At 37.0% G+C, this 15,730-nt stretch overlaps 1 protein-coding gene across 3 annotated transcripts in view; it reads right to left on the reverse strand.

Annotated features, from left to right (window-relative positions):
- Positions 1 to 3,157: 3,157 nt before the first annotated feature.
- LOC140137515 (E3 ubiquitin-protein ligase TRIM45-like) overlaps positions 3,158 to 15,730 on the reverse strand; it is a 57,056-nt gene continuing 44,483 nt past the window's right edge. For all 3 annotated transcript variants that reach the window (XM_072159231.1, XM_072159230.1, XM_072159232.1), the window contains exons 5-7: positions 10,618 to 10,732; positions 6,302 to 6,428; positions 3,158 to 4,760 (exon numbers count right to left, since the gene is read on the reverse strand). In XM_072159231.1, the coding sequence (XP_072015332.1) occupies positions 4,246 to 4,760; positions 6,302 to 6,428; positions 10,618 to 10,732 (757 nt within the window). In that variant the 3' untranslated portion in view covers positions 3,158 to 4,245. The remainder of the gene's footprint in view (positions 4,761 to 6,301; positions 6,429 to 10,617; positions 10,733 to 15,730) is intronic.

The raw sequence follows: 15,730 nt of genomic DNA on the forward strand, positions 1-15,730 counted from the left end.
GATGTCAGAAGGCGTATCTGCATGCGTGGCAACATTTCAATTTTGCCACCTTTAGACGCAAGTGTATTATGGTTTGTGCTGCGATTCTGAGAACAATGTACAATCTAAAACATGCAGAGCCATCACTACCAATCTTGAGGTAAGAGAAACTGTAGCAGCTCAATGTTTGGGTTATAATTTGAATTATTTCTTAGCATGAGTTAGTTTAGTCCTTAGGGCTACCATGGTTAGTGGGTTAGGGTTAGAGGTTAGTGTTAGGTCCCGTGTTGGGTTAGAGTTAGTGGTTACAAGTTAGTGATGAAGTTTGCAGTTAGCTTTAGTTCAGTGTTTGGGTTAGTGGGCAGGGTACTACATTATTTCCTAAGAGTTAGTTGGTTAAGTCATTAGGGCTACCACGGTTAGTGGGTTAGGGTTAGAGGTTAGTGTTAGGTTAAAGTTAGTGGTTATAGATTAGTGTAAGTTAGCTTAGTTCAGTGTTTGGGTTAGTAGGCAGGGTAATAATTTGCATTATTTCTTAGTATGAGTTAGTTTAGTCCTTAGGGCTACCTTGGTTAGTAGGTTAGGATTAAAGGTTATTGTTGGGTTAGGGTTAATGATTACAGGTTAATGTTAAAGGTAACATTTAACTTTAGTTCAGTGTTTGGGTTAGTGGATTAGGGTTAGAGGTTAGTGTTCCAGATTAGTGTTTACAGTTAGCTTTAGTTCAGTGTGGTTAGTGGGCAGGGCAATAATTTGCATTATTTCTTAGCATTAGTTGGTTTCGTCATTAGGGCTACCATGGTTAGTAGGTTAGGGTTAAAGGTTAGTGTTTAGATTAGCATATGTTTAAACTGGTTAACATGCAGAATTATACAGGTTACCATTAAAGTTAGTTGTTGGTGTTTGTTTAACATGGTTGGTCTTTAAGAAACCAAGCCAATAAACTGTGTCTAGTATGAGAGTTCAGCTTTAAATCTATATTCAGACTTTATTTTGATTTTCAGCATTTTTTCTGCACTTGCCCTGTACAAAAGTATAGGAGCTTTTCTAATTTCAGAGATTTTTGTTACAATCACGCCTATGATGGTAAGGAGCATAGTTGCCATGTATAAATACTTGTAGCTCACAGTGATACTGGTCTTTGCTACAAGTATCTATACTTTATTTCATCTCCAGCTTCAGAGTGACATCAGTGCTTTGCGCTAGCATGATGATGAAGCACCCTTGCATTTACATAATAGGCATTCTCAAATTGATATTCTGGAGTGCCACTGCCCAATGTGTGTGAGCGGAGCTTGTAACGGGTGGGTCCAGGGTCCAGCTGTAAGCCCCTGGTGGGGTCCAGAGACGAAGCCCTGGGGCAGAGCTCCCGGATGCTCTTGGATTTGAGCTTTCTAAAAGCCACTGGAAGGAGCTCTCCTGGCATTTTATTGTACAAGTTTTCAAATTTAAACAGTCATAATTATACTTCCAAAAATGATTACAAATATAAACTCCAAAGAAAGTAATTTTATTGACTCTGTCAACCAAACACATGTCTCTGATAAATCATATCAATGGTATTACAGGTATTATACTGGTTGCAGAGTGTGTGAAATTTTATTAAGACTTTTTTTCCTGAAGTGAGGTTGCGTGCCATTTTAAATCCCGCCGCACACCACAAGTGGCACGAGCATCGCTATTTGAGAATGCCTGGTTTACACTCATTAGTTTAGCATGACATTTTGATACTGCGATCAGCGAAATACACACCATCATCACTACAAAATTCAAGGTGAAACACATCATCATGTTGAACAACATTTTTCTCTACCCTCATGTATTTCTTATTTATTGCTATCTTGCCTAGAAAAAAGTTTACAATGTACACATTCCACCTTTATTTCTATTATTTCTACTTATAATAAATACAATTAAGATTACCTCATTACAATATATTATTTATAAAACCATTTCAAAAGTTAATTTACAAATATAACAAACAGTACTGTTCCACTATAAACTGCATAGTGCTGTATACAAACTATATATATAAAAATAAGCATAAGATTTCCCAACCGGAATTCATAATAAGTTATAGTATTTCTGCATGTAAGCATTTGGTTATCCGATGCAGATGGTCCCTGTGTGAGTGGTCGCACTTTCATCAGATGTGCCTCTGAATTCATCAGGCCTCTTGGTCTTTGAGGTTATCAACAGATTTGCCAATTTTCAAGAGATAAAGAGGATCTTTATTGAGAGTGTGGTACATGTAGGTATCTCCTTCCAAAAGGAGGTTGTTCATTTTGTCCTGATGAAGTCAGAGACACATCTGACGAAAGCTCAACTACTCACACAGACAGGGACCGGCTGCAACGGTACTGCGTGCTTGTAGAAATAATATGACTTATTTGATATAAATTAATACTATTAGATTACAAATATTGAAGAAAATAACCTTGTTCTACAGGCAAATGACCCGGCTGTAAAATCACACAAATTTGTAACAAACTTGCATTTTGTTTTCACTTGCTTTGCTTGCATTTTTTCATTCAAAACAATTAATTTTTGTCAAAAAACAGCATGTATAAAGCAACAACAGCACAAAAATCCTGAAACACAAAATCTGGCTCAGTCTGGCCTGTAGAACTGGGGTTTTGATTTCATCCCCTTATCTTTTAAAACCTTATTGCATCTTGATGTCTGAAGATTGCATGACCTATACAAACTATATACATGGTCAGGCCTGGAAATATGAGTATTCACCTTCATTTGAAATCATTAAAACAGATTTTCAGGCCTGCAAATGACATAAAATCCTGAAAAATTCCCCCATCATATATTAATCAAAAGTAAAAAAGGTAAAGCTCTATTTCATCCCCTGTTAAATTTGACTTCTTTCCCACAGCCTTTTGCTTCATATGGAATTTGTATTACTTGGTGCAAAATATTTTTTGAATACACTACCCTAACACAACATGATATCTGGTATATATCTAAATACAAATATCCCTACAAATACAAATTATACAAAATACTGCTTATCACAATTCCTCTTACACCTGTTCAATATTTTTAGAAACAATTAAGAGTTCAATAATTGTTAAAGATGATTAAATATACAATTTATATTTACATAATTATATGCATTAAAATTATACTTATTTCAACCAGTTATCAGAGAACTTACATGTAGGCACTTTCTTGTTACTGTATATAACATGTGTACATTTTGATATGTACACATATATATATTCACTATCATTTTTATCAGATGAATATAATTAAATTACCACAACACAATAGAAGTCAAAACCTAAAATAAAATTGGATACCACATGCTTTCTTCGTGCACACAAGATATCAGAGAAGTTTGGCCACATTAACACATACACATCATAAACACAGAAGTGGGTTTCTGATAGGCTGATTGAGTCATGAAACGCTATGAAACATCGATACCTCGTTCAATGACCAAGCCGCGTAGTATCATATGATCTAACATGAACCTATTTTTTTACATGATAAACAGAGCATGTGTCGGCCAGTACCAAACTTTCCTCGTAGCAATGGGTATATAGTCTGTATATATCTACCTTGAGTCACTGGCACTAGTTTTGAAGTTCAGCGTGTGCTGCATTGGCTTAGCGTGGTTTGTTGTGTGTACATATGCGGCACGTTGGTCGCGCACGTAAAAGTATGTACATGCACCAAGTAACGCTAAGTTAACGCAGAACACGCTGAACATAAAAGCTAGTGCCGGTGACTCAAGATAGACTCTAGACAGAGTTAACCTAATAAGACAGGGATTATACAGGTTATGGAATAATGCTGCATAATCCATCAATGAAGTAAATATATGCATTTGTAGGATTGTAGATTAAATAATTCAAACATTTTTGCTAGGCAAATCCAATGAAAAATTAACTTAATACTTAAACTTTCGCCATCTGGGCTGACGGCTTGATCACAACTGTCTTGGTCCACTGCTTTTCCCGCAAAACGGCTTGTTCACACTTTTCATTGGATTTGCCTAAACAGTTTCCAAATTCAACAGCCTTAATACTTCAGAGAGAATTAAAGTACCTACATACTTTTCTCCTACATTCATGTCAGATCTTGGCTTCTGCAGATTTTGGCTTTTACTGTGATTAGAATGTTTATATTTGTTCCAAAATTTCCCAACTCTAAATTTTAGTAACTCACCCACTGTCCCTTTAATAGCAATATCCTCTTTGGTTGTCATTGTGTTGAGTATTGGAAATTTTGAATCTCATGATGCTGTGTTCATATAGAAATAGTTTTGACTTGGTTTGATGTGGAGTTCATAACAGGACTAGGTGCTTTCTTATGCTCCTTCCTCGAACTCATTCCATTCATAGTGGAAGCATAAATACTTCCCTCTCCCACCATAGATGCAGCGCTTGTCATCCTAGCTGCCGTCAAACCGCCATTCTGAGATGTCGTCCCATATCTTGTAGCTTCCCCTCGCGACAGACTCCCTCCAGATCGTGATGAGCCAGTAGTGCCTGTCCCCAATGTCCCAAATCTAGTTGGTTCCCCTCGCGATTGACTCCCTCCGGATCGTGATGAGCCTGTCGTACCTGTACCCGATGTTATTCTGGATGTGCTGATGGCGCCACCGGACACGGGTGCGGTTCCCGTTTTAGATGATGTTGACGTTGGGGAGAATGTAGTGACTGGTACACAGTGGTTGGATTCTTTCTGCATACTTGCACAGCATGACCAATGCCATTGCCCTGGATGACTAGGATGACCATGACCACACCCCTTGAAGCCACCTGGACACAAAAAGACAAAAATATAACCAAATGATTTGGACTTCTGTTGAACAAATTTAATGAGATTTTGAGATGATTAGTTTTTCGTACATGCTAATATTATTGTCCTTTCATCTACCAATATTAGTAAAATATAAATAATTTAAATGGAAAGTCCACTGCACATGCACAACTAGGCCAAAAAAAAAAAGGTGTTTGTTTGCCCAGACACGACCGACCAAAAAATAAAAAACATCATACACTTTTTTTTTTTTTTTTTTTTTTTTTACAATATATAAAAATAAAGAAAATTATGTTTTTCCCCATGAAAATGCCAAATGACACTTGAAAGTTAATATTCCTGTCACAGCTTTCATGTTTCCTATTTAGCCCTCCCCAACCATGCCAACAATATTTTACCATCAATCAACATCAATATAGAGAACCAAGCATGACAAGTACATGTACTAGTATGATCAGGGATTTTGTACTCCAGCCCAATTTTGTTACCAAAGTTAAACTTTATATGGTAAGGTTGAAATCCGGGGTTGAAATACATTCATACGCTCCTACATGTATATCAAAGCAGCCAATCAGAAAAGCGGTTAGAGAAGTATGCGGAGTACATTGATTGTGTATAATGTGCAATCCGCGTACTATGCGCAGTGCTTTCGTACGCTATCGCATAGATTTTCCGGGCAGGTCGTGCATTTATATTTGGTCCTATTTTCCAACATTTTTAGTGATAGTTTTGTTATAAAAACAGCAAAAATCACATGTTTTTTTTTCTTCTCGTGTATGAAATACTACTCAAATAGGTTAATGAACATGTATTACTTGTTGCTCGAGAAATTACACTATTAAAAAAATAATGCACTTGCGCTGGGCATCAACATCAGCGCGCATGCATTATTTTTGTCTAAATTCTCTCCGAACAATACACGTTCATTAACCTATAATTGAAGTTTGACACAAGTACAAAATGTAAGGTTGAATGTCTTACATTTTCTCTTACTCCACTTGCTGCAACACATGTACAGATCTAAAAAAAAAAAAAAAAAAAAAAAAAAAAAGAAATCGACCTACCGACCCACTCCTTTCTACCCCATTTCTGGGAAAACAAACACTTTTTTTTTTTTGCCCTATGCTGATTCCAAATAACCTTTTACAACTTCTGACCTGAACATAGCTGCACCCCATATATCCTTTTGTGCATCAATATGTAAGAATACAAAATGGATGTCTTTGCACTACATTAGGATACTTGAATTATCCATGTTAAACATGCAATTTCAAATATGCCAACTAAAAGTGTCTACCACAAGTTTGACAGGGTGATGGCCAGATAAGTGAAAAAATACAGATAAGTGAATTATATGTAATTCTGCATTGAATGTCTGAAGTGAATGTCTAAAGTACCCATGGCTAAGTGGTTGAGGCACATATCTTGTAAACCTAAGGTCCTGGGTTTGATTCCCAGACTGATCACTCTTTCTACTTATCTTCTGTATTTTTACTACAGAGAACTTAGTTCAATTCCTATCAATTTTTCAATGTCTCACCTGGCATAAATCCTCCACATGCGCATGTTGCCTGCTTGTTTCCTTCACTGGAACAGAATGTACAGCATTGCCACACTCCTGTGTGCTTCTGGGTTGTAGGCTTAACTCGTACTTGGAATGGACTACCCTGTATGCGAAAAGAAAAAAATTATTGCATGGCTTAGTTTTCATGGGAAATGAAGTCACATAAATTGGTTGAGTAAGGCTGACAAAGAGCTATTACAGAGTATCCCACTATGAGTGAGCCCCACCCAACCAAGGGAGTAGAGTGTAGATCCAAATGTCACACAAGTCATTTCAGGAAACACTGTACTAACCCCGACTCCCGCCCGACTGTACCATGTACAAAATACTACTCTACTCTATGACTGCAACACCAAACATCACATGTGATCTAATTGCATAATCATCTGAGACTAAACATGCACTCAAAATTGATTGCATGTAATTCTCACACACGTGACTTGCTATCCCTGTCTTCTGCTCCATTCCTGCGGGTCGGTGGTTCAAAACCATGCAGGGTGGAGAAAACAACTATTCTTTTCAATTTCTTTCTTTCTTCCATCCTTCTCTCCTTTCCCCTTCTCCAAAAAGCAGACGGGTTACCTAAAAAACTAGCATTCCCTAGCACTCACTAGGCATTCCATTGAATGGTAAAGAACCAGTAATGAATGCCTAAATGGTGAATGCCTCCAATACTGTAACATTGAGTTAATAGGCGGTTGTTAGCACTCAACCGCCTGTTTGCTAGCCCTCAACCGCTTATAGTGGTTCATAAGTGGTTCATAAGTGGTTCATAAGCCCTCCTCAGAGGCGAAATATGTAAATGAGCTAAGCACTTTCGAACCACTAAGGAGGCATTCGAACCACCAAGGAGGCATTCAAACCGCCTAGCATTTAAACCACCTAGGAAGCATTCGAACCGCTTGGTAAGCATTCCAACCGCCTAGGAAGCATTCCAACCACTAGGAAGCATACCAACCGCCTCAGAAGCATTCCAACTGCCTACAGGTTAGCACTCGAACCACTTAATTAGCCCTCAACCGCTATAAGTGGTTCGTAAGCGTTCTTAAGTGGTTCATAAGCCCTCCTCAGAGGCGAAATATGTAAATGAGCTAGGCCTCGAACCACTTAGTGGCATTCCAACCGCCTATGAAGCACTCCAACCGCCAAAGAAATTTCCAATCGCCTAGGAAGCATCCCAACCGCATAGGCATTCCAACCACCTATAGGTATTCCAACCGCATATACATGTAGGTATTCCAACCACCTACAGGTGAGGCAATCGAACCATTATATAATTATATAGCTATGCTGGCTAATCAATTCCACAAGAGTGAGAAATAGAATGCACTGCAGAAAATCACACATAGTAAGCCCAGAATATACTCCATTTTTTATCCATTGTGACAGACGAGAGGCATTCTGTCTTTGTCGAGCCGAGATGTGACTCCAAGTTCTTCTGGTTGAACGATATAATTGTCCAATTCTTATCAACAACTGTGGAGGTCCAAACTATTCCTTCATAATAAATGAAATCAAAAGTGAAAAAAGAAAAAATTTCCCTAATGCTTTTTCAGATCAAATGAGGCTCATGATAATACTTTTCCATATGATTTCCCACGTTTTTTTCCCTTCAAAAAATAGCACTTAAACCCCTATATTATAGGGGTTGCTATAGGAATTCTAGGAGAGTAAGGATTAAGAATATGCACAAATTGAACTTGAATATCAGCAAGTATATAGCCATGTGCATCAGCAAGAGCCACTAAATTGCATCAAATTCATAATGATAAATTGAGTAACATATCCCAGTGGGCACAGGTTAGGATTTCGACGTTTTAACATTAAAACAACATCGAAGTTTCAACCTAACCTAATTTCAACCTGACGGTTAGTTGATATCATGTTGAAATTTCAACGTTAATTGATACAACATTGAAACAACCTGATTTCAACCAACTTTCAATGCAAAAATTAAGGAGGTTGAAATCAGGTTGAAGTTCATTTGCAAATACAACCTGATTTCAACCAATCGACATTGATATTTCAACGTGATTTCAACGTTAGGTGCGCCCACTGGGATCAGTGTGTTTTATAAATATGTACACAAAATAATTATAGCTACATAATGATATAATTTGTTGTTGTTGTTTGGTTTCATTGAGGTTTCATTGCTCTGCTTGAGCTCTTCTTGCGCCATATGAGTGCTTTTTAGTGTATTTGTGTGTGTGGTATAAATGTACACTATTATTATTATCAATAATAATGCCCCAACATACTAACTAGCTCCTCCTTCCTAGCACCAGACCATTTCATATTTCAAGAAACTGCCTACATTACATCAAGTCATATAAGCTTACCTATACATACACCATCCATCATTGTGGCATATTATTGCACACAAAGATAACTACATGGATCACATACATGTATGATGTATAATATGCATTGTCATGTAACATCCCAAATGTAAAAAGTGGACAAATACGGCCTATAATAAAGCTGGAAACATGAAAGGATAAAGAGTCCACCATCTCTGCATTCACACCAGTTCAAAATGGCAGTTAGAAATATATTCCCATCATGCACCTGTTTGACCCTTGGGTCAACCACTAAGGAATGCTACTCAAGGCTATTAGCAGAATGCCTAATTGAATGGAATGCCTATTACTTAGACATTTTTTAACCGAATGCCTATTACTTAGAAATTTTTAAACCGAATGCCTAATACTTAGAAATTTTTCAGTGGAATGCCTATTACTTTACAAATTTTTTAACCGAATGCCTAATACTTAGAAATTTTTTCAGTGGAATGCCTATGACTTATCCGAATGCCACTGAGTGCCTATTGCAAACCGCCTAATCCTAGAACCACTAGGAATGCCTAAGTTACGAATGCCTAAGTTAATAGATTGAGCTTTAATGAGGGCTTAATGAGTAAATAGGCATTCGGTAGCATTCTTGTGAGGCATTCAGAATGCCTGTGAACCAGCTCTATAGGCATTCATTAGCTGCTGAGTGCTAGTGACCACCTAGTACCGCTATCCTTAGCACTCGAGGGCTTGGCGAATAGCTACAGAATGCCAAATAGGCATTCATGTTTGGTAAGGGGGAGTATATATAATGGTATATTACTACATGTGACAGTAAAAACCAATGTAGCAGCTGGTGGAATCTTACCAAGCTCAGTGGCATACTGGTAGGGAATGGAGAGGCAAGTTATCCAACACTGGGTTGATATACTGGGGCAAAATTTTCAAAAATTTGCGCTACACCATTTCATTTTAGGCCAAAATCTGATTTTGACGATTTTATTATTAAAACTATATACATTTTCAAGTGTATTTGTCATTCCGGTAGTGGATCAAGGGGCTTATTTTGTATTTTCGACCATTTGGTACATCACAGTTGGTTTCTGAACAAAAATGTTGAAAATTGTACTGTCAGCAGTAAGTTACAGTAAGGAAATGGTAAGAAAGTATGGTAACAAAGTTGTACTTTATAATATCAGAGAGCTTGCAATTTCCAAACATAGGTATCATATATGCCCGAACATCTATTCAAAATCACTCTCATGTGACGGGACTTTGAATAGATGCACGGGCATATGATATGTAAATTTGGAAATCAAAAGCTCTGTATATTATTATTATTTATATTAGGCACAATTCAAAAACATGCATAAAAATACATACTTGTTGGCTTTCTCTCAAAAAGTTGACAATGCTTGAAAATGATATACACTCCCAGTTAGGGTTATACACCCCATAGCAAAATTCTTTCCACATTTGGTTTTTAAAAACAGAATATCAAAGAAAATAAATTATTCATTAATATTCTGGAAACAGGAGTAGGTTCAAAACTGTAAAAGTGGGAGTTTTTGCACTCAATACAAGTACCACTAAAATAAAAATGTGTGAATGTGTTATTTCATACAAGTCTATGTATGGCGATAACTTGAAATCCTGATCTAAGAAAATAGTTGAAAATCAGCAAAGCCAAAAAAAATATGTGTGCGAAAATTTAAACTTTGACAGTATATGTCGTCGTTGGGCAGGAAAAAATTCTATGTACTTGTGGCCCTTCAACAAAACTGCCAAGAGGTTACATAATTGAGGTTTTGCTTTAAACATGTTCAGGGGCCAAAAACACAAGGAGGTTTTTCCTGCCCAATGAAGAAATGTTGGTACAAACTTTGACACTGGCGATTGGAAGTGGTTTGGCCACTGCACTGCAGGACCTCTTCACCCGATCATGACCATTTAGGGATCAAATTGATTAAAGTTAATCAGGTATGTAATTAAACCACTTACCTTAATATGGGTGCCATTAACACACACACTAAGTGAGTGCATGCCACTTTGCTGCGCTGTGTATTTCACGCCATATGTGCCATCCTGGTTATCCTCAACAGGGCACGGAAGTGACCTTTAATAAAAGAAAAACAAAAGTTTATACATATGAAAAGTTAATATAGGGTGAAATAAGGGTGAAATAAGGGTGAAACTCATAAAGAGGATGCAATAAAGCACTGAAGGTGATATGGTGGATCAACAAATGAATAACTTGTAATGACTATGCAAAACAATTTTCTGGGGGGAAGGGACTTTCAACATTTTCAACTACAAGTTTAAACAAATAACATTGTTGTTGATTCATTTGCATAAATTACTAATCAAATTGGGAAATCAGGGAAAAAGTTGAATTCAGTGCCAAGTATGCCTATACTGTAAACAGGTAAAATCACTTCAATTATGACTTCCAAAGTTGTTATAGACCCTTTCTGGAAATTTACAAGAAACACCAATCATGCGCAACCATCAAAATAAATTCAACCAATCAATGTTGGTGATTTAATATGTCTTCATCGAACACACAGTAAATACTGCATTCAATACACACTGACTGACACTGTCGCATTAGAATGTGATTGGCTGGGGTGTAGGGGTGTGATTTTCAGGTAATTTTGTGCCTGGGTACCCGCTGCATTTTTCGGGCGGGTATTATGGGGTATTTCTTGACTTTCTAGTTGAAAATCACCTGAAGAAACAGAAATGTGAGGAATGAGCAATTACGGGGTCTTTTAGAGCCGAGATTATCAAACTCTTTCAGAGCTCTATTTTGGTCAAATTTAGGGTCTCTTTCAGAGCTGCGAAATCCAAAAAGGGGGGTCTTTCCAGGGAACATACCCATAATGGTCACGGGTAATACTCTCTAGCAATTGAATTTGAAGCTGAAATCAAGCTACATATCTGTTAATAACTAGTGTAAATGCCAATGGGGTCCTTTTCCCATTCATAAGCACCCTTTGCCATCCCTGCTCACAGTGTCGCCGAGAGCTATTACGGGCCCGGGGTAAAATGAACGCCACTAGTGCCCTCTTTTTACGGACCCCTCTTTTCTTTGCTTTAATGGGACTCACTGGGGTATGTTTTCTTTATTTTTACGGGCTCCCTAGGACCCCGGGCCCAGGGGTAATGCACCCACTTAACCCCCCTTGTCGGCGGCACTGCCTGCTCATACAAAATATGTATGTGCTCCTTATCTTGGATTACAGTTGCTAAAACCTGTTTCCACTCATTACAGAACTTGGTTGTTACTATCTCTCCACTTTTAACTTAATTATTACAAGACAATCTGTCACATAGAATGAATCTTCCCAATTATCCTGTCAATTATCATCACACAAGTAGTAGTGCAAAAGTTAAGTCTATGACCTCGTTTACACACAGAGAAGTCGACTTCAATTAAAGTGACTTCGAATTCAGATTACAAGGATTAGCATTTAAATTATTTGCTGACAGCAGGCCCGTACGCAGGATTTCATTGGGGTGGCAATTTTGTGAAAAGTGGACTCTCTTTCCAAAATATGAACCTTTTTGTCCAAAAAAGCGTAAAAAACCTGATTTTTTTGCTCGCTACACTTGTAAATTCTGAAATTTTGGTACTTTTTGTATACTTTTCCAAATTTGGGGGGTGCGTTGAACCCGCTGCGTACAGGCCTGGGTGACAGGGTGTTTGAAGTTGACTTCAAAACAAACTTTTATGTCATCAACTCATGGTTTAAGTAAATTCTAATTTTGTGTTATTATTTAAACGTTTTCTTTAAAATGTGGTGTGTTTGCTATGACATAACTAAAGCAGAAAACCCTGCAAAAAAGTCTTTCCTCGTCTTTTCTGGAAGCTCTAAGTATCTCTTTCATAGGTGATTAATTACCTTTATCAAATAATGTGGCAGTTTACCTATTTAGACTTGTCTTTATATTTTTAGTACTGATTATATAACCCAGTAATTGCGACATTGGATTTATTTGTGCATGATGATTGACAGCTGCATTCTAAGAAGGTGACTGGAGCGATGGTACAAATATGTGATCTCTAGGAATTATAATGAGTAGGATGCTCTATATAATGAGTAAGACACTCTAGATAATACGAACACTGTTCATCACTAAACAGACTTGAGCAGTGGTACAGAAGTCCTATTTCATAACTATGGTGACTTCAGTATAAGCAGTTTGTAACTATTATGCTTTATGACCTGACTCAGTTGTGACACCATTTTGAATCACAACCTTCAGGTTCCCATTTTCAACAATCTGTGCATTCAGTTGACCAGGTGGGGGTGCGATGGACTCCCATAAATCTGCAAAAGGTCTGCTTTGTGTGTAAAAAATGGCAAAATTGGGCCAAAAATGTCAAGAATTTTGATAAATATAGGCCTACCCCCAAATCATGAACTGAATTCTGTGAAATTCGTCAAAAAATAGGATCCAAAAATCAATTGCAGACGGACAAAGGTCTACTTTTGGTTGGAATGAAGATTTCTCTTAAAAAGGTATGCATTCGGAAAACTGCACCTCCCCCTCCCCTCCAAAAAAATCTCTGGCTACGGGCCAACAGAACAAAATGATTAAGGGGAATGAATCGGATGTCGCTAATATTGCTTTTGAGAAATTGGCAAAAACAGTGTTTTAATTTATATTATTTTCAGCTATTGATAAATTGCTCATAACTTGGTAATCAGATGTTACAAACTTTTCTAATTGAAAATTGTAAACATGTGACTCAAGAAAAAAAAGTGAGGTTTAGGGTATACATAAGTCACATGCTCTTTCTACCAGTCCCTATGACATGCATTATACAGGACATGTTATAAGCTCAGCTCCACTAATTCCATTTGACAATGAGTCCCTTTTAATTTAACTCCTAATACAGTATGGCTTAGTCTGACTGTGACTTTGCACAATTCTGAGACATTCAAATTGAACTAGCAGACTCCATGCTTTTCTAACGAAGTTTTGAAATCAGAGAATTCCCTTGACAATGAGTAAATGTGCTGTATTAAATCCAAATTGTTAATAAGTCTCACTTACTGAGTAAGAAGTTTCTTAACTCTAACCGAACCCATGTCTCGTTTTTTTTGTTTTTTTTGCTATCGGAAGGGAAAGAAGAAACAAAAAAGGAGAGAATGTGAACAAAGAAGTCATATAGGTACCCCTGGGTTTCGAACCTCGGACCCTCGCATGCCAAGCAGAAGATCACAAACAAGTAGCCACTTGGGTTTCGCTGGCCAGGCCAGAAATTTTGTGGGTATATATGACTAACGTTGATTATGCCATGGCATCACACGTGATGCATACATGCGCAGTAGTTTTTCATAGTTAGATTTAGTGAATTTTAGTTGTATTAGGGTAAACTTTTTGGTGTCTCTGGTCAAAATGTACCACTAAACAAACCTTAAATGTCAAATTGTTGGCCACTCAACCGCATCACTTTCAAGTTGAATGTATGCAGCCACAGATATAATGCAGCCTGGACCCTGGTCTCTGCATTGATTCCGTGGGTAGGCATATAATGCTCTTCATAAATTTCATGAAATAAGGGGTGTTTTTTCCAGATGTGGCAAAATGATATACCATTTATTTATTTCAACTTTCTTTATACAGGGTAGCTCCTTCAGTGTAAAAGCACTGCTATTCTTGGAGGCCCTGTGACATACATGTACAGGTGTAATTCACTTAAATACATTTATTACACAAATATTACAAGAAAAATATGCAATACCATATTACAATGTATAAATAAATTACAAGAATCATGAAAAATAGGAAAATCAATGAACAGTGTGGATTGTGAGAGCTCTTGATTTAAATTCACTTAGGCTCAAGGAAATATAATTAGTGCGAGTGTCAACATCAACAGAACTATTCCACAGATTTGCTGCTCTCGCCTGAAACAATCTCTTACCAGAGTTATTGTTAAATTGAGGAACAACAAGTGAATTGGAGGAAGTACCTCTTGTGACATGATCATGAGTGAATTTGGTAAATGAAAATTTGGAACAAAGATAATCAGGAGCTCTGCCAGTAAGGCATTTAAATAACATAATAAGAATATGATTATTCCACCTTTTATCTAGTTTAAGCCACTTGAGAGAAGACATCATTGAATCAATATTAGTTCTGATATCAGCAGAAAGAATAATTCTGGCAAGGTTGTTCAAGAGAATTTGTAACTTACTTGACAGAGTAAGTGAACAGTTGGACCAAACATGACTGCAATAATCAAAATGTGGCATGACAAGAGAATCAGCAAGTTTTTTGAGAATATAGTTTGGAAGATAATATTTCACGCGACGAATAACACCACAACGTTTAGAAACGTTGGAAGCAATTAAATCTATATGATGTGACCAAGTCATGTGACTATCAAAAATAATTCCAAGATATTTGAAGTTGTCAACTCTCTCAATAGTCTCACCCTCATAAATTAAAGAAATATTTTGGTACTTACTAAGATTTTGAGGGGTACCAAAAAAGCATCAATTTAGTTTTGCTGATATTCAAAGTGAGGTGGTTCTTTTTAAACCAGCTGGCAATTTTACACATGTTAAGATTGAGACTGTTTTGAAGACATACAGGATCTGATGAGCTAACAAGCAATGAAGTATCATCAGCATACATTATTGTTTTACATATAACACTATCAGGCAGATCATTTACAAAAATAATAAATAATAAAGGACCTAATATAGACCCTTGTGGAATTCCAATGTTAATTGGTTTTAAATCTGATAAAGAACTGCCTACTTTTACTGACTGCATTCTACTTATGAGATACGATTTGAACCAGTTGAGTTCAATGTCCCTGATGCCAAACTTCTTGAGCTTATTAAGAAGAAGACTGTGATTGACAGTGTCAAAGGCTTTCTTAAGGTCAAGAAATATGGCACCAGTTACCTTTCCTCGTCCATGTTCAGAAGAATAAAATCTTCAACATCAATCACTGTTGTTGCAGTAGAATATTGTGAACGAAAACCAGATTGTGATGGATTTAGAAAATTATTTACAGACAAATAAGAATACATTTGATCATGAACTGCACGCTCAATTATTTTAGAAACAATACTTAGCACAGAAATTG

Source organism: Amphiura filiformis, chromosome 17 (genome assembly GCF_039555335.1).
Source record: "Amphiura filiformis chromosome 17, Afil_fr2py, whole genome shotgun sequence".
In the NCBI taxonomy this organism is placed as follows: domain Eukaryota; kingdom Metazoa; phylum Echinodermata; class Ophiuroidea; order Amphilepidida; family Amphiuridae; genus Amphiura; species Amphiura filiformis.